The following is a 21,700-nucleotide window of genomic DNA, read 5'->3' as shown; positions in this document are numbered from 1 at the left end:
TTCAGGTGTCCCCCAATGTATGCCTAACTGTGTATATGAATAGCGCCAGGAGATAAATAATTGAATTCAAACCTGGAAATGGTGGGAGAGAGCTGGAGAGTCCTTGTGGCTTGCAAGGAGACCCTGCCCAGAGGCCAAAGAGGACTCTTTGGGTGTCATATTATAGAGGAGGGAGAAAGGTTGTTTTCTGCTGCTTCAGAGAAGCGGACACGGAGCAATGGATTCAAACTACAAGAAAGAAGATTCCACCTAAACATTAGGAAGAACTTCCTGACAGCAAGAGCTGTTCGGCAGTGGAATTTGCTACCAAGGAGTGTGGTGGAGTCTCCTTCTTTGGAGGTCTTTAAGCAGAGGCTTGACAGGCATATGTCAAGAATGCTTTGATGGGTGTTTCCTGCTCGGCAGGGGGTTGGACTGGATGGCCCTTGTGGTCTCTTCCAACTCTATGATTCTATTCTATTCTATGGCATCAGTAAGGGTGGGGGAAGCACTGAAGAGACCTGAGATTCACCAGGACTTTGTTAAGAGTGCTCATCCTTCTGGCCCCAGAGCTTCAATTCCAGCTGGGGGTATTTCTGGATATAAGTATAATAAAAAAATTCCTTCAGTAGCACCTTAAAGACCAACTAAGTTTTTATTTTGATATGAGCTTTCGTGTGCATGCACACTTCTTCATAAGTATTTTAGGTAATTTTAGATATAAGTATTTTAGGTAAAGAGCGGCAGAGTAAAGAGTGTTTACAGTGTGCTCCCCACTTTACACATTTTCACTTATGTGTGCTGGGTCCTGGGACATAACCCCCGTGTTAAGGGGTGGGGGGCACACACCCCTATGTAATAAATTATCAAGGGGTGGGGCTATGCTGAATGTTTTCCTCTGATATGTAGTTAGTTCATTATATACTGGAGGAAGAGGATCGATCAGAGGGTATGGGGAGCATTCAAAACTATTATGTACACAAACAAACACACCCCTACGGTTCAAATCGGCATACTTCTTCCTTCTAAGATGCAGTTATGGGTAGGTAGCTGTGTTGGTCTGCCATAGTCGAAACAAAATAAAAAAAATTACTTCCGGTAGCACCTTAGAGACCAACTAAGTTTGTTATTGGGACGCGGGTGGTGCTGTGGGTTAAACCACAGAGCCTAGGGCTTGCTGATCAGAAGGTCGGCGGCTCGAATCCCCACGACGGGGTGAGCTCCCGTTGCTCTGTCCCAGCTCCTGCCAACCTAGCAGTTTGAAAGCACGTCAAAGTGCAAGTAGATAAATAGGTACCACTCCAGCGGGAAGGTAAACGGTGTTTCCGTGCGCTGCTCTGGTTTGCCAGAAGCAGCTTAGTCATGCTGGCCACATGACCTGGAAGCTGTATGCTGGCTTCCTCGGCCAATAAAGTGAGATGAGCGCTGCAGTCCCAGAGTTGTCCACGACTGGACCTAATGGTCAGGGGTCCCTTTATCTAAGTTTGTTATTGGTATGAGCTTTCATTTGTTACTGGTATGAGCTTACGTGTGTATACACACTTCTTCAGATGCACACTTCTGCCGTTTACACCTGAAGGAGTACTTTCAACACACACACAAGAACAAGACAAAGGAGAACAAACAACATCTTCACAACACAACACCTCTCAACCTACTGGGGAACAACCACCACCCTCCCAACACAGTAATGAACAGAACATTGACCACCAACTACCACCGAAAAAATGTTACACAAAAAGGGACTCCACGTGGACCCCTCCTGATAGACGCAATACCACACTAGAGCTGTACATCGATTGCTTCCGCCACAGAATCCATACGGATGTGACCAGAAAACACCATCGCTTACAACAAAATCTAAACCATGCTGAAAGGCGAGCCATAGATAATCTCAGGTATCTGAAGAAGTGTGCACGCAAGCTCATACCAATAACAAACTTAGTTGGTCTCTAAGGTGCTGCTGGAAGGATTTTTTAAATTTTGTTTCTAAGATGCAGAAAGTGTAGAAATGTACAGATGGTGATAGTTCCGTTATTACCACTAGAAGAAGAAGAGTTTGGATTTGATATCCCGCTTTATCACTACCCGAAGGAGTCTCAAAGCGGATCACATTATTCTTTCCCTTCCTCCCCCACGACAGACACCCTGTGAGGTGGGTGGGGCTGAGAGACTTCAGAGAAGTGTGACTAGACCAAGGTCACCCAGCAGCCGCATGTGGAGGATCGGAGACACGAACCCGGTTCCCCAGATTACGAGTCTACCGCTCTTAACCACTACACCACACTGGCTCTCTAGCCACGTAGCATGTTAAAGGTCCATGGTGTTGATTCAATCCAGAAGTCAAAGCCCTGCACTTCTTGAACGGTTCCAAAGTGAAAACAATTGCATTACAGCCAAAAGGTTCAGTACTGTTGCTTTTGGGACTGCACAAGCAGCATAACAGATTTTTATCGCACTGCGTGTGTTAATTGGCTTGCCACTTGATTTCAGGATGTGTGCGTTGTCAGCTGCTGCGGTTTTGCTAATGTCCTCTGTTAATAATGCAAAATTAACAAAATTAGTATTGCAAAATTAACAATAATGCTGAGTTTCCTTTCCTTACGATCTCACTATTTACAGTTACACACACACACACCTGTGATATGGCCAAGCGAGAGTATTGATTAGCGAGGGACTGTAGCATCAAGAGATTAGTAACACAGACAAAAACTCAGAAGTTATCCCAGAATTTAAAGTAGAGGTCCGCCAAGGAAAATCCAGCACCTTTGGCCTTTCTTTAGCCACACATTTATTCAAGACTGCAGTCAGTGAGGTGTCAAAGACTCTTGGCTACTTAAAATATTAAGAGTGGGTTTCCTCAGTGGCTCCAACGTAGGGGAGGGTGGAAAATGGCATCTTGCAAACATCCTGCAGGCCTTAGACAAATCTGATATCATCTTCCTCCCAGGATGAGAAGCTGAATAATAAGGACAATCAAAGCTTTTGCTTGGAAGAAAACAGGAAGATGGATGTAGCAATTTCAATCCTTTTTGTACCTGTTTTGTCCCTTGGAATGAAAATATGACCCTCTTTCTTTTTTTCTTCTCTTCACATCCATTTTGCAGACAGTCAGTGGTTGCGATTCACAGAACTGCTGTGGTTTTTTTGCAAAACCTGCCTGTGGGTAATCTGCAGTAGTCATTTGCCTTTGTTGTTGTTGTTTAGTCGTTTAGTCGTGTCCGACTCTTCGTGACCCCATGGACCATAGCACGCCAGGCACTCCTGTCTTGCACTGCCTCCCGCAGTTTGGTCAAACTCATGTTCGTAGCTTCGAGAACACTGTCCAACCATCTCGTCCTCTGTCGTCCCCTTCTCCTTGTGCCCTCAATCTTTCCCAACATCAGGGTCTTTTCCAGGAAGTCTTCTCTTCTCATGAGGTGGCCAAAGTATTGGAGCCTCAGCTTCAGGATCTGTCCTTCCAGTGAGCACTCAGGGCTGATTTCCTTAAGAATGGATAGGTTTGATCTTCTTGCAGTCCATGGGACTCTCAAGAGTCTCCTCCAGCACCATAATTCAAAAGCATCCATTCTTCGGCGATCAGCCTTCTTTATGGTCCAGCTCTCACTTCCATACATCACGACTGGGAAAACCATAGCTTTAACTATACGGACCTTTGTAGGCAAGGTGATGTCTCTGCTTTTTAAGATGCTGTCTAGGTTTGTCATTGCTTTTCTCCCAAGAAGCAGGCGTCTTTTAATTTCGTGACTGCTGTCACCATCTGCAGTGATCAAGGAGCCCAAGAAAGTAAAATCTCTCACTGCCTCCATTTCTTCCCCTTCTATTTGCCAGGAGGTGATGGGACCAGTGGCCATGATCTTGGTTTTTTTAATGTTGAGCTTCAGACCATATTTTGCGCTCTCCTCTTTCACCCTCATTAAAAGGTTCTTTAATTCCTCCTCACTTTCTGCCATCAAGGTTGTGTCATCTGCATATCTGAGGTTGTTGATATTTCTTCTGGCAATCTTAATTCCGGCTTGGGATTCATCTAGTCCAGCCTTTCGCATGATGAATTCTGCATATAAATTAAATAAGCAGGGAGACAATATACAACCTTGTCGTACTCCTTTCCCAATTTTGAACCAATCAGTTGTTCCATATCCAGTTCTAACTGTAGCTTCTTGTCCCACATAGAGATTTCTCAGGAGACAGATGAGGAGATCAGGCACTTGCCTTAAACTGGCTTAATTCTGTTCATGGCTGACCAGCTGGCCCTAGGAGTTTAAAGAGGAGCCTGAGAATCATGGCTCAGTGGCAGAATGTCTGGTTTACATGTAGAAGCCTCTTCTGACGTGGTTCAGAATGTGTTCATCTGAAACCCTGGGGAGCTACAGATAACAGTGTTGTCCAAAATGTCTGGACCACTTGGGAGTTCCATTGTTCTCAATGGGGGAGATCAAAGGATGTGCTTAACTCTAATTGAAACCAATTCTTGGGCATTCCTCTCCTTTTTTGCATTTAATATTTATTGATTTTTTTTGTTATACATCACAATCATAATTCTCCGTCAAAAATATACATAAGAAGCAAAGAATACTTAAATGTTGAAAATGAAATACAATTATGTAACACAGTAATACCTCCGCAAACGTCTGCCCCATCGACTGTCCATCTCGGCAAACGCCCGTGGCAAACCTGGTAGTACTGGAATGTGTTACTTCCGGGTTTGCTGCTCGCGCATGCACAGAAGCACTAAATCGCTCTTCGCGCATGTGCAGAAGCACAAACCGCTCCGTGTGTGTGTGCAGGGTGCCACTTTGTTGAGCATACCTTTTGTGGAATGTCTGGGGCTCCAGAAAGGATCCCGGATTCAAAACAAGGTACTACTGTAAAGTATTAAGACTTCCCTCCACTTGAACGTGGGTCCTCTACAATTCTGTACTAACTGCATACTTGAATAACATCTAGTTCATATTTATCCAATATGTCCATAAGTTGTGTCACCTTGCAGGAGTCATTCAAGGCCTGCCAAAGATTTCAGATATTTACAATGATCTTTTAGGTATTGTCTGTATTTATCCTATTCTGTGTTAAATTTTTGGTCATCCTAATTCCTAACTTTCCCCGTTAGTCTAGCCATTTCCGCGTCCTCGAATAATTTTTGTCTGCCATTCCATTTTTGTCGGTATATTGTCTCCTTTCCAGCATTGGGCTAATAACATTCCGGCGGCCGTGGTTGGATACATAAATAAATAACGTCCTCAAATCTTGGTATATCTACTCCTATAATACCTAGGAGAAAGGCTTCAGGTTTTTGGCGAAGGTCAGGTGGAATTCTGTCTGATTCAGGTTTCCACAATTACAATTGATTGGCGGTTCTTGTGCAACAAACCCACTTCCCCAAAAGATCAAGCTTTTTGCAAGAAGGGAAGGGATGGGATAACGTGCTGGGATGTGTGGGGTCGCCCTTCCTTCGACGCAATGTCAATCCCACAGACCAACAGAGATGAACGTCCACTAAATAGCCAAGGCCACCACGACTTTGTGCAAACAAATCAGGAAGGGGAGTCAATAAGCAGATTGCCTGGAAATACCCTCAATGACATTTTTGCTGAACACACCCACAAATAAATAAGACCATTCCAGAGGTGCCCACAAAAGGCTACAATGGGTGTTGTTCTCAAAGTTTCCTCTTGACTGCCTAACCCTACAAAAGATTTGGCAGTGCTCGTTCTCTGAGGGGTCCAGCCATTCAGTCTAAAAATGTCGCTCCCATTAAGGAGAGGAACAGGAGTACACAGAGAGGAATTAAATCTGAAAGAGGAATGGGAATACGCTTCCGACCTACTCCTTTTCCTACCTACTCCTTTTCCTCCAGCAAATAAAGTTAAAAAAATGTTCCTTGGTGAATGGGATTCTGTTGGCCATCGAATAACAAAGGCCATATTCCCGCAAATAGATGCAATCTGATCCCCTCTGCACAACCCCTCCAGCTATTCCCCCTCCTTTTTCTATTTTATTCAACCAGAAATGTTTTTTTTTTAAAAAAGCACAAACCCAGCAGAATTGTATGTTTCTTGTTTAAAGCCAAGGACACGGTATTTTGTGAAATCTAAAAAACAGCCAAATTATTTGGGATTGTATCAAAGTATAGACATGCTCAGATTACTCCCCACTGAAATTAATTTACGGTACATGTCTTGACTTAACAATTAATTTAATGGGTCTACTTGGGAGTAGCTGGACTGACATACTTGAGTTGTTCTGGTTCTGAATTCTCTTTGGGGCAGAATGAGGATACGCCCAGACAATGCTTTATATTGCATTTTTATCCTCACAGCCTTCAAAAGACTCGACAGCAATATTATAGTAAACTTTGGCTGAGAGGGGTTTTCCCCCCAAGTCGCAGCTGAGTAGAGATTCAAACTTTTTGGACTTCACTGGACGGCCAATGCAGTTGCAATGGTCAGCATCTTGGATTTGGGCCTGGGAGATCAGGGTCAAATCCCCACTTGGCCACATAGCTCACTAGGTGACCTTGGGCCAATCACGGCCTCTTGGCCTAAACCATGGGTAGGCAAACTAAGGCCCGGGGGCCGGATTCGGCCCAATCGCCTTCTAAATCTGGCCCATGGACAGTCCGGGAATCAGTGTGTTTTTACATGAGTAGAATGTGTCCTTTTATTTAAAATGCATCTCTGGGTTATTTGTGGGGCCTGCCTGGTGTTTTTACATGAGTAGAATGTGTGCTTTTATTTAAAAGACATCTCTGGGTTATTTGTGGGGCATAGGAATTCATTCATTTCCCCCAAAAAATATAGTCCGGCCCCTGACATGGTATGAGGGACAGTGGACCAGCCCCCTGCTGAAAAGGTTTGCTAACCCCTGGCATAAACCTACCTCGCAGGGTTGTTGTGGAGATTAAACGAGGAGCAGGAGATGAACAACGTACACCACCTTGAGCTCCTTGGAGAAAAAAGTGGGATGTAAATGCAATAAAAAATAAATAACAGATAAATTTCCATCAGTCCCTCCCAGCTAGCATGGCTAGTCTAATCTTGGAAGATGACACAGGTAGTGTCTCATTTAAGATGGTGATCAATATATATATATATATATATATATATATATATATATATATATATATATATATGTGTGTGTGTGTGTGTGTGTGTGTGTGTGTGTGTGTGTGTGTGTGTGTTTAAAGACCCAAACCTGTTGCCTGAGTAACTGGGGACACTTTTTGTTGTTTAATACACTGTTTCTTAAACATTGCAATCCTATGTATGTCAGCTCAGAACAAACAAGTCGTATCTGAGTTGAGTCAGACTTACTGCCAGTTAAGCTTGTGTAGGATGGGCGCCTTGATGAATGAATCTGATTAATGCACTAAATCTTGCAGCAGCTCTAGCCTCTATGCCGGCAGAGGCACGAGCTGCTTTCTTGATCTGTCACTCACATGTTGAACAGGAGCAAAGGAAGAGCAGGATTTGCGATGCTTTTCTCATGAATTTAGCACCCTCTAGTGGGAACGTGAGCATGTTAGGGAAAGAGGAATGAGGCTCTTCAGAGCAAAACACCAGATGACCGGCCCATTTCAAGGGGTTGGTTCTGACCTATGGAGCCTTATGCAGCTCAGGATCCCAACGCATCAACATCAGGACGTCAGGCGAGACTGCTGGATCAGGCCAAAGGGTGCCCACCTAGCTCAGCATCCTGTTCTCACAGTGGCCAACCGTAGGCTTTTCTTCTTTCCAAGATGTCCTGCAAGGCAGAAGGTACAGATCTTTTCTCAGGGTTCACTCCCGAAGCCTTTCTCAAAGCAGCGGAGGTTTAAGAACAGAGTTTTCCTTATCCTAGATGGTCTTCCTTCCCAGGTGGACGAGCCCCATCTGCCCCTCACCTCCCTCTACAGCACGTGCAGAAATTGCCTTCTTGACCGTTCGACCCACTCTAAGTCTTGTCTGCTCCATTCGCCGGAGCCTGACTTCAAATGTAGGAGAAATCCCTAACTTGCTGTGAGTTTGAGACCCATCGGCCACCCACACCTGGTTTAGCTGGCCAGTTGAAGCAGTTTCCTGGGATTGTGGCCGCTGTCGTATGCTGACAGCTTTTAGGAGCCCCAGGTGAGTGCAGGGTGGGGAGCAAAGGAGGACAAATACCCCAGGACAAGAACATCAGTGAGATCAAGGGGAGGGGGTCTTGTCATTTGGGCAGCCCAGGACCTCCATAGACACTGCCCAAGCTTGTGTCCCGGAGAGGTCTCCTCCTCCTCCTCCTCCTCCTCCTCCTCCTCCTCCTCCTCTTCTTCTTCTTCTTCTTCTTCTTCTTCTTCTTCTTCTTCTTCTTCTTCTTCTTCTTCTTCTTCTTCTTCTTCTTCTTCTTCCTTCTTCGATCACTCGTAGCCGAGTAAGATTGTCTTCCATGAACACGGTGGAGCTCCAATTGGAGAGGTCACTACACAGTTTGATTTCATCCCCAGAGGTGAAGTCCACTGTTTCTTGAGGCAGACATATCCCAACAACAGGCAGGTGCCTATGGGAAACCCGCAAGCAGGACCTTCTCTTCTCATGAGGTGGCCAAAGTACTGGAGCCTCAGCTTCAGGATCTGTCCTTCCAGGGAGCACTCAGGGTTGATTTCCTTAAGAATGGATAGGTTTGATCTTCTTGCAGTCCATGGGACTCTCAAGAGTCTCCTCCAGCACCATAATTCAAAAGCATCCATTCTTTGGCGATCAGCCTTCTTTATGGTCCAGCTCTCACTTCCATACATCACTACTGGGAAAACCATAGCTTTAACTATACGGACTTTTGTCGGCAAGGTGATGTCTCTGCTTTTTAAGATGCTGTCTAGGTTTGTCATCGCTTTTCTCCCATGAATTTGTCTAGTATTCTTTTAAAGCCATCCAGGTTGGTGGTCATCACTGCCCCCAGTGGGAATGAGTTCCATAGGTTCGGCCATGCACGCTTTTTGTGTTTACTTTAAACGGGCTACATAGTAGGAAATAAATTTTTCTCAAGGACGTATTACAAGCACAATTCTTGTTCTCAAGTCAATATGCTTCATAATCCCCTCCTTTTTTTGCTGTTTAGCATCAGTTTAACAGTTCTCTCCCTCCCTATACTTATCTTAGTAATATATGTTTGCAATATACACAATGCAGTAATATTTGAGTGATGCAAATTAAATTACTTCTCCTGGTTTAAAAAGGTTCTGTAAAGGACTCCGTTAAATCTGAGCTCAGTGCTTCCTGGAAAACTTATTCTAATGAAGGATTATTAGCCTGTCAACAGCCTGCTTCAGTTTCTCCCCTTATTATATTTACTGTACATCCAGCAAATAATTCATTGGCAACAGGCCTTTTCTTAGGCAGCTGGTGATTTAACAGCTGAGTTTAAAAGCTTCCTTGTGAATCAGCAGGGCAGATGCAAGAATGCAGATCTATTTTCAGCTGGGAACTGTTGCTTCGTTTCAGCGCCCTGAGGCCAAAACCAGTTTAATGAGCATGATTTTTGAGTTACCGGTATGCCTAGGTTACAAGTTCCCTTGTGATCTAGTCTGGCTCAGCTGCTTTGTTCTGCAGACACAAGCTTAGAGCCTTTGTCTTGTGGACATTTGTGACATAGATTGTGATGCTGGGAACCACAGGAGGGGAGAGATGCTATTGGGCTTGGGTCCTGATTGTCCATTCCCCATAATGGGCATCTGGCTGGCCCCTGTGACAGCAGGATGCTGGGTGGGCCAGTGGCCTGATCCAGCAAGCTAATGTTCTTGTGTTCGTTCATGGTCTTTTAGGTGGCCGCAACCTCAGTTGTGAAGCACACAATGAAGATTTCTCCTCTTTCCCCCTCTATCACAGGCAACTGACATTCTGGGCTTTGTAACTCCTTCCACATTCCTGATATGTTGGAGCAAAAAAGTTTGCCAACTCTGATAAAAGAGAGGAAATACTTTGAATGTGTATCATATCAGTAACATTATCTGTCATGCTACAAATAGCAGCATTATCTTATTGCCCAGGCCTTCCTTGACTCTTAAGATTGGCCCGTTATTACCGAATTCCTGTTTTTATCATGCTGTTTTATGGTGTTTAATCTCCAGTTATATAGAATCGTGGAATTTTGGCAACACGTTGTTTTTATGTTGTATTTCTGTATACCACTTAGAGATTTTTTAATATTGAATGGTTTAGAAATGATTCTAGAAGCATTTTGGATTTTAAACACTGACTTAAATCCTTGCACTATTATGAGTATAGGAATAGGTTTCAGTCTTTTGCTATGGACACATTAGCTCGGGAATAAACACCACTTTATTTTAAAAGTAAAAATAAAAAAGACGATTAGTAACCACAGACATGCCTAGTCAGCTGCTTTGGTTTGTAAAGAGTAGTGATAAAAATGATGATGCAAAGTGAGTTCAAGGCATCCTTTTCTCATAAGAACAGATTGCTGGATTAGGCCAATGGCCCCTCTAGTCTAGCCGGTCTCACAGCAGAAAACCAGATGCCCAAATGGGAAAACCCGCAAGCAGGATCTGAGCACCAGAGCCCGCTTTCCTCCTGTGACTAGTATTCAGAAGCATGACAATCTCTGACCACGAAGGCAGAGCATAGCCATCCTTGCTAGTAGCCATTGATAGCTCTCTCCTCCATCAATTTGTCTAATCCTCTTTTAAAGCCATCTAGATTGGTGGCCTACTTGGGAAGAAAGGCGAAGACGAACTAATACCAGTGTACTGGAAGAAGCAAAGATCACAAGTGTTGAAGCAATGATTCTTCAACATCAACTTCATTGGACTAGTCATGTTGCCTGGATGCCCGATTATCGTCTGTCTCCCAAAGCAATTACTCTATTGCCAACTTAAAAATAGAAAACGTAATGCTGGTGGTCGACAAAAGAGGTTTAAAGACTGTCTCAAGGCAAATCTAAAAAAATGTAGTATAAACACCAACAACTGGAAAACACTGGCTTGTGAGCGCTCCAATTGGAGAACAGCCTTTACCAAAGGTGTCATGGGCTTTGAAGACACTCGAACTCAGGAGGCAAGGGAGAAACGTGCTAAGTGGAAGGCACGCTTGGCAAATCCACACCGTGATCAACTCCCGCCCGGAAACCAATGTCCCCACTATGGAAGGACGTGTGGATCCAGAATTGGCCTCCACAGTCACTTATAGACTCACTGTTAAAACCATGTTTATGGAAGACAATCTTACTTGACTATGAGTGATCGCCAAAGAAGAAGAAGAGGTTGGTGGCCATCACTGCTTCCTGTAGCAATGAGTTCCATAGTTTAACTATGAGCTGCATGAATGAGGACAAACCTTTATCTGTCCTGAATCTTTTAGCTCCTCTCAAACATGCAGCTTCTCAAGCTAGGGCCCTCCAGACATTTTAATGGCTCTTTTAATTGCTACACTTTCTAGTGGGCTTGCTTTGTTGCGTATTTTAAATATGTGTGTTTCTAACATTTTGAAGAAATTGTTTTATTGTGTACCGTTTTATTACACACTGGGCTTTATAACTGTTTTGTGCTTGTAAACTGCCTCAAAGCCAGCTTGGCATGTAAACAGTACATTAATTGGTTAATTATTATAATAACAATGCTTTGGACAACAACTCCCATAAGCTGCAAACCAACAGATGTTCTGGCCTGCAGCTTCCAAGAGCCACTGTTGGGAACTGCAGTGTAACACACCTGGAGGGCAAACTACGCTGCCACAGGCATCTCTTGCAAACTTTGTGCCTTAATCCTTGTGCAATAGCATCTCTGAGCTCTAGATGGCGAGACGACTTTTCACTGGACAGATATTAACTCCATTGAAAAATTGCATTTAAAGAAAGTCCGCGTTGCCGGCTCAAGTTCTCTTGCCTGGCAAGTACGTCTCTAATACAACAACAACAGCACCCTTCCTCTCAAAGTGCAGGGCAGAGCGCAACACGCAAAACCACAATAACCAAAAGCATTTTGCAAGGACTAAGCTGGGACCAGGGGTGCCAACTTAAATAAAATATGGGGACCGGGCAGGGAAGCCCCTCCCAACATAATCAATCACATGACGTGACACACACACACACTCACTCTCTGAATGGCAGTGCGCATCAACTTTAGGAGCCCCCCCCCAGCTGCCTCAAATATTTTATTGGGGACCTGCCCCCCCCCGGAGTTAGTTCCTATGGCAAGGGCGCTAGGTAGTCCAAGGTTGAGATTCCTACACGGCGAGGGGTTGGACTAGATAACCCACGGGGGTCCCTTTCCATCTCCGCGGTGGTGCTAGCAGCGTGCAAAGGTGAGGGTCGCGCTCTGGCCCCGCCCCCTCCCCCTCTGGCCCCGCCCACCGCGGCAGGTAGGGCAGAGAAAGAGCCCCTTTCCCCAAGCGCCCACCTCACGAGGGCCGCCGACGCGGCTGGGCGCCTTTCCCTCACGCTCCGCCGTCGGGCGCCCTGCCCAAACCGGGGCTCTCTCCCCTCAGTCGCCCCCAGCCGCCCCGCCGCCGCTCTCCCCTCCCTCAACTGCCCCTTCTTCTTCCCCAGCCGGAGCCCGACGACGGCTGTCCCCCGCGTTCCCCCTCCGGCTGAGGCGAACGGAGGTGGCCGGTTGCCCGGGGGGTGGGACGGCCAAAAAGGCGGGCGAGAAGGGAAGGAAGCTCCTCTCCCTCCCTCCCCTTAAAGGACAACTTTGCGAGCGAACCGCTGGGCGCCTTGGCCCCGCCGGGGAGGCGCAAGGAGCCGCGGCGAAGGCGGAGGAACAGGCGGCCGGCGGGGGTGGGTCGCTTTCTCCGCCTCCTCGGAGTTTGGGCTCCGTATCCGGGAAGGAGCGAGCCCGGAACTGCACCCCTGAGGAGACGCCGCCGCCGCCCTCGAACTTCGCCTGCTTTAATTTACCTCAGGCGGCGCCTTCCCGCGCGCGCGCCATGAGGCGGCTCCGGCTGGCCCGGAGGGGGCCGTGTCCGGGCAGGGGCTGCGCGGTGGTGCTGGCGCTGCTGGCCGCCGTGGCCTTCTTCGCCGTGGCGCTGTCTCTGGCCAGCCTGCAGGCGCCCCCGGCCGGGGAGAGGCTCTCTCCGCGCGGGGAGAGGCGCTTCTTCTCCGACGGGGCGGAGCGGCCCCAAGACCTGGCCCGCCCCGTCTACGAGAAGGCGCCGCCGGACCCCTCGGCCCCCGGGGAGTGGGGCAAGCCTGCCCACCTGCAGCTGAGCGCCGAGGAGAAGAAGGAGGAGGAAGAGCTGGTGGAGCAGTACGCCATCAATGTCTACCTCAGCCAGAAGATCTCGCTGCACCGCCACATCCAGGACGGGCGCATGGCGGAGTGCAAAGCCAAGGCCTACCGCTACCGCCAGCTGCCCACCACCTCGGTGGTCATCGCCTTCTACAACGAGGCCTGGTCCACCTTGCTGCGCACGGTCCACAGCGTGCTGGAGACGTCTCCCGCCGTCCTGCTGAAGGAGGTCATCCTGGTGGACGACCTGAGCGACAAGGCGTACCTCAAGGGCCAGCTGGAGAAGTACGTCAGCGGCCTGGAGAGGGTGCGCCTGATCCGCACCAACAAGCGCGAAGGGCTCGTCCGGGCGCGCCTGATCGGGGCCACCTTTGCCACCGGGGACGTCCTCACGTTCCTTGACTGCCACTGCGAGTGCGTCCCCGGCTGGCTGGAGCCGCTGCTGGAGAGGATCGCCGAGAACATGAGCACCGTCATTTGCCCCGTGATCGACACCATCGACTGGAACACCTTCGAGTTCTACATGCAGTCGGCCGAGCCCATGATCGGGGGCTTCGACTGGCGGCTGACGTTCCAGTGGCACTCGGTCCCCGACTACGAGCGCCAGAGGCGGAAGTCCAAGATCGATCCAATCAGGTCGCCCACGATGGCCGGGGGCCTCTTTGCCGTGAGCAAAAAGTACTTCGAATACCTGGGCACCTACGACATGGGGATGGACGTCTGGGGAGGAGAGAACCTGGAACTCTCCTTTAGGGTGTGGCAATGTGGGGGCATCTTGGAGATCCACCCCTGTTCGCACGTGGGACATGTGTTTCCCAAGCGCGCCCCGTACGCCAGGCCGAACTTCCTCCAGAACACGGCGCGGGCGGCAGAAGTGTGGATGGATGGGTATAAAGAGCATTTCTACAACAGGAATCCCCCGGCACGGAAGGAGAACTACGGAGACCTCTCGGAAAGGAAGCTCTTGAGGCAGCGCCTGAAGTGCCAGAACTTCGACTGGTACCTGAAAAACATATTTCCGAACTTGCACGTGCCGGAGGACCGCCCCGGTTGGCACGGAGCCATCCGCAGCGTGGGCATCTCTTCCGAGTGCCTAGACTACAATTCTCCCGAGCACAACCCGACTGGCGCACACGTCAACCTCTTTGGGTGCCACGGGCAAGGAGGGAACCAGTTCTTTGAGTACACGTCAAATAAGGAAATCAGGTTCAACTCCGTGACGGAGCTCTGCGCCGAAGTTCCCGACCAGAAGGATTTTGTAGGCATGAGGAACTGCCCGAAAGACGGCTCCGCTATCCCAGAAAACATCATATGGAATTTTAGAGAAGACGGGACCATTTATCACCCTCATTCGGCAAAATGCCTTAGCGCTTACCGCACTCCCGAGGGCCGGGCTGATGTGCAGATGAGGACATGCAATGCAGAGGATAAAAACCAGTTATGGAAGTTCGAAAAATAGAAATGGGCCTGTTGGTCTGGGAGTCTCTGTGCAAGACTACTTCCAGCTGACTTAGTGTGTATTCCCACTAAGTATGGCTAAGCATGTATTCCCATTAACTGTTAATGCCAGATTTAGGTAGCTTCTAAAAGGATTTTTAACAGGTTTGGGAATGGCAGTGATTGACTATGAAGAGGCAGGGTGTTGGGAACTTGCTATCTGAAGTGCCTTTTATTCTAAACTCCCATTGGCGGGGGCTGATGAGAGTCATTGTCCAATATCTGGACAGGTTGATCCGAAGGCGTTCACTTATAAGGGAACAACTATAGGTTTTTTTTTGTGTGTGGTTGTAATACTTTGGGAACAAGGTAGCCTTGATTAGAACTGCAGATTACTGAACGTTTATGTTACGTGTTACTGTAAAAATGCGGGAAAAACTGAAATCCATACAAACGCAGCCACGGTACAGATAATAACATTAATACGAGTTACTCCAGCGAAAGGGAAGCTGTGGTTCTCCAGGTGTTGGATAGATCAAAGCTCCCATCAACCCTTGCCATGTTGCCTTGGGTTGCTGGGAGTTTTGATCCAGTGACAACAGGACGGCCACATGTTCCCCCCATGCCTGAGTTAACTATAAGCATAATTCGTGGCGAATGAGGTGGTTTGGCCAAGAAGTGGGAGAAACACCACCCTGTCTGAGTGCTGTCTGCGTGTTGCACACAGGAGTCTCGTTGAGTGTGTTGGGAGAAAATACTGCTTAGCTTTTAGGGGAGCTTCTCAACTCCCATCAGTGTGTTGGCTGTGGTTGATGGGAGTTGTAGCCAAACTGGAAGACACCAGGTTAGCAGTGGACCTGTGCCAAAATTCCTTCCCCCCCCCCACCTCTTGCACTCCATTCTAAATAATAGTTGTGCCCCCCCCCCCCGAGGCAAGTGGTGAAAGCAATCATTTGTTAACTTAGGGAGGAGGTTAACTTAGCTGAGGTTAACAGTATTAGTTGCAAATAAGAGGCATTGTTTTTGATGACGCTGAAAAATGTCAAAAGGGTGGGAAACCTGACTTGTTTCTTGTATCGGAAAAACCTGCTTTAATATATAGAGCAGACGTGGGGGTATTTAGCAAGCACATCCAATGGCCAGGGTATTGTAGTTCACTGACACCTGGAGGGCCAAAGATTTCTCTCACCTGATTTAAAGGCTCTTTATCAATGTTTCCCAAACTTGAGTCTACAGATTTTGTTAAACTATAACTCCCATCATCCCTAGCTAGGAGGACCAGTAGTCACAGATGATGGGAATTGTAGTCCAGAAACAGCTGGAGACCCATGTTTGGGAAATACTGCTCTATATCAGCATTTGCAATTCCTGACAGCAGCTATTTATGATCTCTGCCTTATCACTGTTTACATAATCAGTTACGTGTAGTGCTTTAAAATACACTGATGGGTCAGAGAATGAGAGAAATTGCTTTTTGGATGGTTCCTAATGCACTTCAGATGGAATTCAGATTTCCCCAAGGGCTATATCTTTAGGTAAAGGTGTTGTCACACTTCCTCAAACGTGGCATAGCCAATATTATCTAAGTGCTGCATTCCCAGTCTGTACCTTGAACTCAGAGGCTGTGCCCCTGTGGCTACGAAGTGACAGGAAGCTGGCAGGGTATGCAGAGAAGCAGTTTCAACAAATCAGTGTGATACTTGCCTCTTAACTCTCTGCGTCGGTTAAATCAACTACTCAGTATTGTAGCTAGTCTGGCAGAGGTTCAGGGAGTAAACTGCATCGGAAGTTTGATTGTCATAAGCACCTGACTGTTGACAGGATGTAGATCAGGCTTTGCTAACCTGGTGCTTTCCAGATGTTCTGGCCAACGACAGCTACCAGCCCCAGCCAGCAAGGCTGACATAGGCAAAGTCTTCTTAAAGAAGACTGTTCCCTTCTGAAGGTAATGGTTTTGAGACCTCTGTAACTTGCCTCTTGGCAGGAAAAGCGACAAAGCTTTAGCTATCTCTCTCTTTATTTTAACTACCGGTAAGCTGCATTTGATAATTGGGCATGACCCATAGCACCAGCCAGGCTTGAAATTGTAGCAGAATTAACTCCCAACAGAGCCTCGAGTTATCAAGGCCAGCAGTCCTCGAGTTATCAAGGCCAGCAGTCCTCAACATCACTGTTGACAACCTGTCACTTGAAGCTGGTAGTCTCTCTCTCTCTGTCTCTTATATGTAGAGAACCTTGTTTCTGTTTCAGAACTAGCCACGTGCCCACCTTGGTTAGCCATTCCAGCCTTTGGTCTTAAAAACTGAGACTGGGCACACCTTATCCTTATGCTTGATGGGGCAAACTTGAATTGTGGATTTGGGTGGGGCTGAGGAAATGATCACCACCACACAGAGTTGAAGGTGATGGGGGAGAAAATTCTCCTGTGTTTTGCTCATTTTGCACCTGTTACTGCTCCTCTTACAGGTCACTGTAGGATTTTTTAAAACCTGATAAACTTGTTTGAACAGCAGTGAAGGCAGGACAGGATATTAATGGGTGTGAACAGTACAGAGCAGCGGTGCCTCTATTGCCACCATCGTTTAACTCTTTTGTTGACTGCCTTCATTTTTAGAGGTGGTCAAGGGGGGAAGAGGTGACGTGCCTAAAAACTTCCCTGCTCTTCTTCCAAAGCTACTATTCCTCCTGTTTCTACTTCTCATTGCCGTTGCCTCTTGTAATTTCATCCCTGGGACAATCCAGGGTTTGCCAAGAATTGCAGGTTACTTTGCAAGCTCCAATCCATGGTATCAGGGGACAGAACGCATTATGTATGAAGTACTATGTGCAAAGAATATGGATTTCCGAGGTGCTGGAGATGTCTGTTCACATTCCCTGCCACCTCTTCTTGATATTTGAAGGGGGACAGACGCCAATCTGGGGAGGGAGAGAATGTGCCGCATTATAAATTGAAAGCACCACGATACCACTTTTAACAGTCATGGCTACCTCAAAGCATCCTGGGATCTGTAGTTTGGTACAGGTGCTGGGCATTGTTAGAGCAGACCCTGCACGATCCCCCAACTTCTCTGGGAAAAGGCATTGATTGTTAATCCCCTTTGAGAACTGTAGCTGTGGGGGGGAATGGAGTCGGCCGGCCTAACAACTCTCTGCGCCCTTAATTACAACGTTCCAGGATTCCCAGGGGGGAAGCCACAAGACTGCTGCTAATGCAGGGTGCAGATGTGGCCTGACTCTTTAGTGTCAGGAAGACCTATGACCTTGAAGCACAGGTGCAGGCCAAAACAGCACACCGGAGCGAACAAATCTATGTCCGTTCTGTAGCCAATAAGAAATGAACTCGTCTTCTCAGGCCATCCAGAGGTGCTGAGTTAGCTGCCCAGAATAGCTGCTACAGCACATGGAAACAAGTGTCTTAGGTCAGGTTTGGATGGCCAGTTTTCACCTGCAGTGTGGTGGTGAATGTTGCGCTTGCTGCATAGCGATATCTCTGTGGAAGAGGGCCATCTGAAATGGTCCTGCTTGCATTGGACTCTGCGGAACGTGCCCACCCCCGCTTCTTGAAGCTGTATTGAATTTCTGACATGCCAGAGCTGCCTTTGCCAACCCCCCAGATGTAAGGACGCGGGTGGCGCTCTGGGTTAAACCACTGAGCCTAGGGCTTGCCAATCAGAAGGTCAGCGGTTCGAATCCCCAGGATGAGCTCCCATTGTTTGGTCCCTGCTCCTGCCAACCTAGCAGTTTGAAAGCATGAAGTGCAAGTAGATAAATAGGTACCACTGTGGCGGGAAGGTAAACGGCGTTTCCATGTGCTGCTCTGGTTCGCCAGAAGCAGCTTAGTCATGCTGGCCACATGACCCAGAAACCGTACACCGGCTCCCTTGGCCAGTAAAGCGAGATGAGCGCCACAACCCCAGAGTCATCCGTGACTGGACCTAATGGTCAGGGGTCTCTTTACCTTTACCTTACCCCCCAGATGTTTTGTACTACAGCTCCATTGGTTGGTGAAAAGGGACTTTAGTGTTACAGTCATATGATGACCGCATTAGTGCAAAATCACTGGTCTGAAACCACCCTTGCGGTTTCAGAATGATGACTATTAACAGAACTAACAGTTATGGAAAGGTCATTGTCCTGCAGGCTCTGTGTAAGATTCCACTGTGCACATAATATGCCGAGGTGTTTCTATGACACTTTAGTATTGTGACGATTTAGCATTGTTAAATTGTATGGTGGGACTAAGGTGTAAAGTGTCTTAACCACAAGTGACCTTGTAAAGGTTTTTCTAAAAATGTTTTCCCCCTTTTCTATGCACTCCGAAGCTGGATCTACACTGAGCTCTGTGCCAAGCACTATCTCACTACAAGCTTGTGTGAGCTATGCAATTTTATCCACCTATATGCCTTATTTCTTTTTTGTAGGTTCAGGGAAAAGAACTTGTATTTTCTTACGGAGGACTGTTTTTATGCCTAATGTGGTGTACAATTCTCTTGGGACGGCAATCCTGAACCCATTTGCTAGAGATTAAGAGGTTGTCTTTAACTTTGTGGGACTCATATCAGGGTAAACATTTACAGGATTGCACTGTTAATAACTCACGCGGAGGGAAAAAGCAAAACTAAATTAGTATTCCATCGCTGTATGAAAAGTACAAAGAAAAGAATATAATTGTGTGTGGTGTGTAAATTAAGATATATAAATATTTTTATACTAAGAATTTGCATTGGCAATCTTAGCTGTAGCTAAGTTCAGTTCAGAAAGGTAATACTGTTTACAGGCTTCTGAAATATTTGATATCTGGAAAATGAAGGTATGCATTTTAATTATACTTCAGTTCTTGAATGAATTGTGAAATTGAGGAAATTTTACTGTGAGGGATTTGAACTACTGATTTACAGTGTCTGTTTTTAGGGAAACAAATAACTTCACAATGCGTAGACGTGATTAAAAGCTCCTTGAAAAGGCAGAAATAAACAATTTTCAATTTAAATCTCGAATTGGCCTCTCTGTACTAATGGAACTTACTCCATTTATACCAGTCTTTGCACACTTTCATTAAGCGGCCTTAGTATCAGAAATGTAATTTACAGCTGCACGAGTTATTATAGCTAGGAAGTGGAAAGGGCAAGGTGAATATAAAATGGAAGAATGGTATAAAGAGGTGTGGGATATGGCTATTAATGATAAATTAACATGTGCTACTAAGGCAGGACAGGGAATATGCAGAAGAAATTATTTTGAGGAGATATGGAGGGTATTTGCAGAATTTGTACTGTTAAAACAGAAAGGGGTCAAACGATCACAAAAGGTGTCGAAATTTTGGGATGTTGGATAGTTAAAATGGAATGGTCTGGGGTGGGGGTGCACATTTTTATTTTTTTATTTATTATTACTTTGTTAATATAAAAATAAAAGGAGAAATGTAATTTAGAATGGGGTTTTGTGGCTGAAAATAGAAATGCTTTGTGTTTACTGTTGAAGTACCTATTAAATTCTTGTGACAGCAGCAATAATAATAATAATTAATTAATTAATAATAATAATAATAATAAATAAATAAATAAATAAATTACTTATACCCCATCCATCTGGCTGGGTTTCCCCAGCCACTCTGGGCGGTTTCCAACAAGAGATTAAAAATACATTAAAACACCAGCCTTCAGATGACTTCTAAACATCAAATAGTTGTTTATTTCAGTGTGCCGGGAGACGCTGGCGACGAGAAGGGCGATTTGCTGCCCTGTCACGTGACTGGCGGCCGCCATTAGGGGCGCTGACCCGCCGGAAAGGAAGCCGGCCGGGTCACGACGGGGGCGGGGCGAGCGCAGCTCTCAACAGCCGCCACCGCGGCTGTTTGTCTCGCTCTCGCTCCTCTTGCTGGCGGCGCCCGGGAGTTTTTTGGTCGGCGCGGGAGTGAGCGGCCTCTTCGGCAAGGAGTCCTGCAGAAGGTGAGGTGCTCTTCTTGCTAGCCCAGGGGTCGGCAACCCGCGGCTCCGGAGCCGCATGTAAGAGCCTCAAAAGGGAGCCTCACCAAGAAGCCCCAGCCCACACAGACAGGGACCGATCGGAGGTCGGTCCGTCGTTTGTTCCCTTCCGCTGCAGAAACTACGCCGCCGGGGCTGCGCGCACGGGGAGAAGGCGGCGAGTGGCTCCGCCAAGGACATAATGCAGAACAGACCCGCAAAGGAACCCCTCAACAGTCTTTTGCTATTAAACTCCAACTTTTACACCATGCACTTTTTGCACCTGTGTGTGTAATGATTACGTCTCCCCTCCAAACTAAACTAAATATAGGGCGGCACAGAGTTGGTGTGCCGCGGGATTTTTTTTCATAGAACAAGTGTGCCGTGGCCCAAAAAAGGTTGAGAAACACTGGTTTATTTCCTTGACATCTGATGGGAGGGCATTCCACAGGGCGGGTGCTGCTACCGAGAAGGCCCTCTGCCTGGTTCCCTGTAGCTTTGCTTCTCACAGGGAGGGAACCGCCAGAAGGCCCTGGGAGCTGGACCTCAGTGTCTGGGTAGATGGGGGTGGAGACGCCCCTTCAGGTATACTGGGCCTAGGCCATTTAGGGCTTTAAAGGTCACAGAATTGTGCTCGGAAACGTACTGGGCGCCAGTGTAGGTCTTTCAAGACCGGTGTTATGTGGTCTCGGCAGCCGCTCCCAGTCACCAGTCTAGCTGCCGCATTCATATACAGGTACAGTCAAAGCAAAGAGGGTAAAAAAAAAAAGCAGTCTGTGACAAAGCTTGACTTGGAGTTCAGCAGTGATCCATTCTGGGGTGTGTGTGACTGGCTTTCTTCCTAGTCTGGTAAGCTTCCCTATAGCTGAGGTTGCCAACACAATGTCTCCTGCAGATGCTCTGGTACCCTCAAAGGCCTTCCTTGGCACCTCTGACAGGGTCCCCAGACTCTGTGTTTTCATTGAATGAATGGAATATTCATATTGTAAGCAGGCTACTTCCTGTAAAACAAATAACGTCAAGGCTTTGAGGCTGAAGCTCTGCATGGAATATCCGCGATGTCACGGCTACATTGCCGGAGTAGGTATGCATAAATGGGTTGCACTTGCAAGTTTATCTGCTTAAT

At 47.1% G+C, this 21,700-nt stretch overlaps 1 protein-coding gene across 1 annotated transcript; it reads left to right on the top strand.

Annotated features, from left to right (window-relative positions):
* Positions 1 to 12,587: 12,587 nt before the first annotated feature.
* GALNT4 (polypeptide N-acetylgalactosaminyltransferase 4) lies at positions 12,588 to 19,601 on the top strand. The gene has a single exon (XM_035129809.3). It carries the CDS (start codon positions 12,873 to 12,875, stop codon positions 14,631 to 14,633), a length of 1,761 nt encoding a protein of 586 aa, XP_034985700.3. The 5' UTR covers positions 12,588 to 12,872; the 3' UTR covers positions 14,634 to 19,601.
* The last annotated feature ends 2,099 nt before the right edge of the window (positions 19,602 to 21,700 follow it).

Source organism: Zootoca vivipara, chromosome 11 (genome assembly GCF_965207765.1).
Source record: "Zootoca vivipara chromosome 11, rZooViv2.hap1.1, whole genome shotgun sequence".
NCBI classification, from domain to species: domain Eukaryota; kingdom Metazoa; phylum Chordata; class Lepidosauria; order Squamata; family Lacertidae; genus Zootoca; species Zootoca vivipara.
The sequence above is the reverse complement of the archived record's forward strand: the minus strand, read 5'-3'. Positions and strand labels throughout refer to the sequence as shown.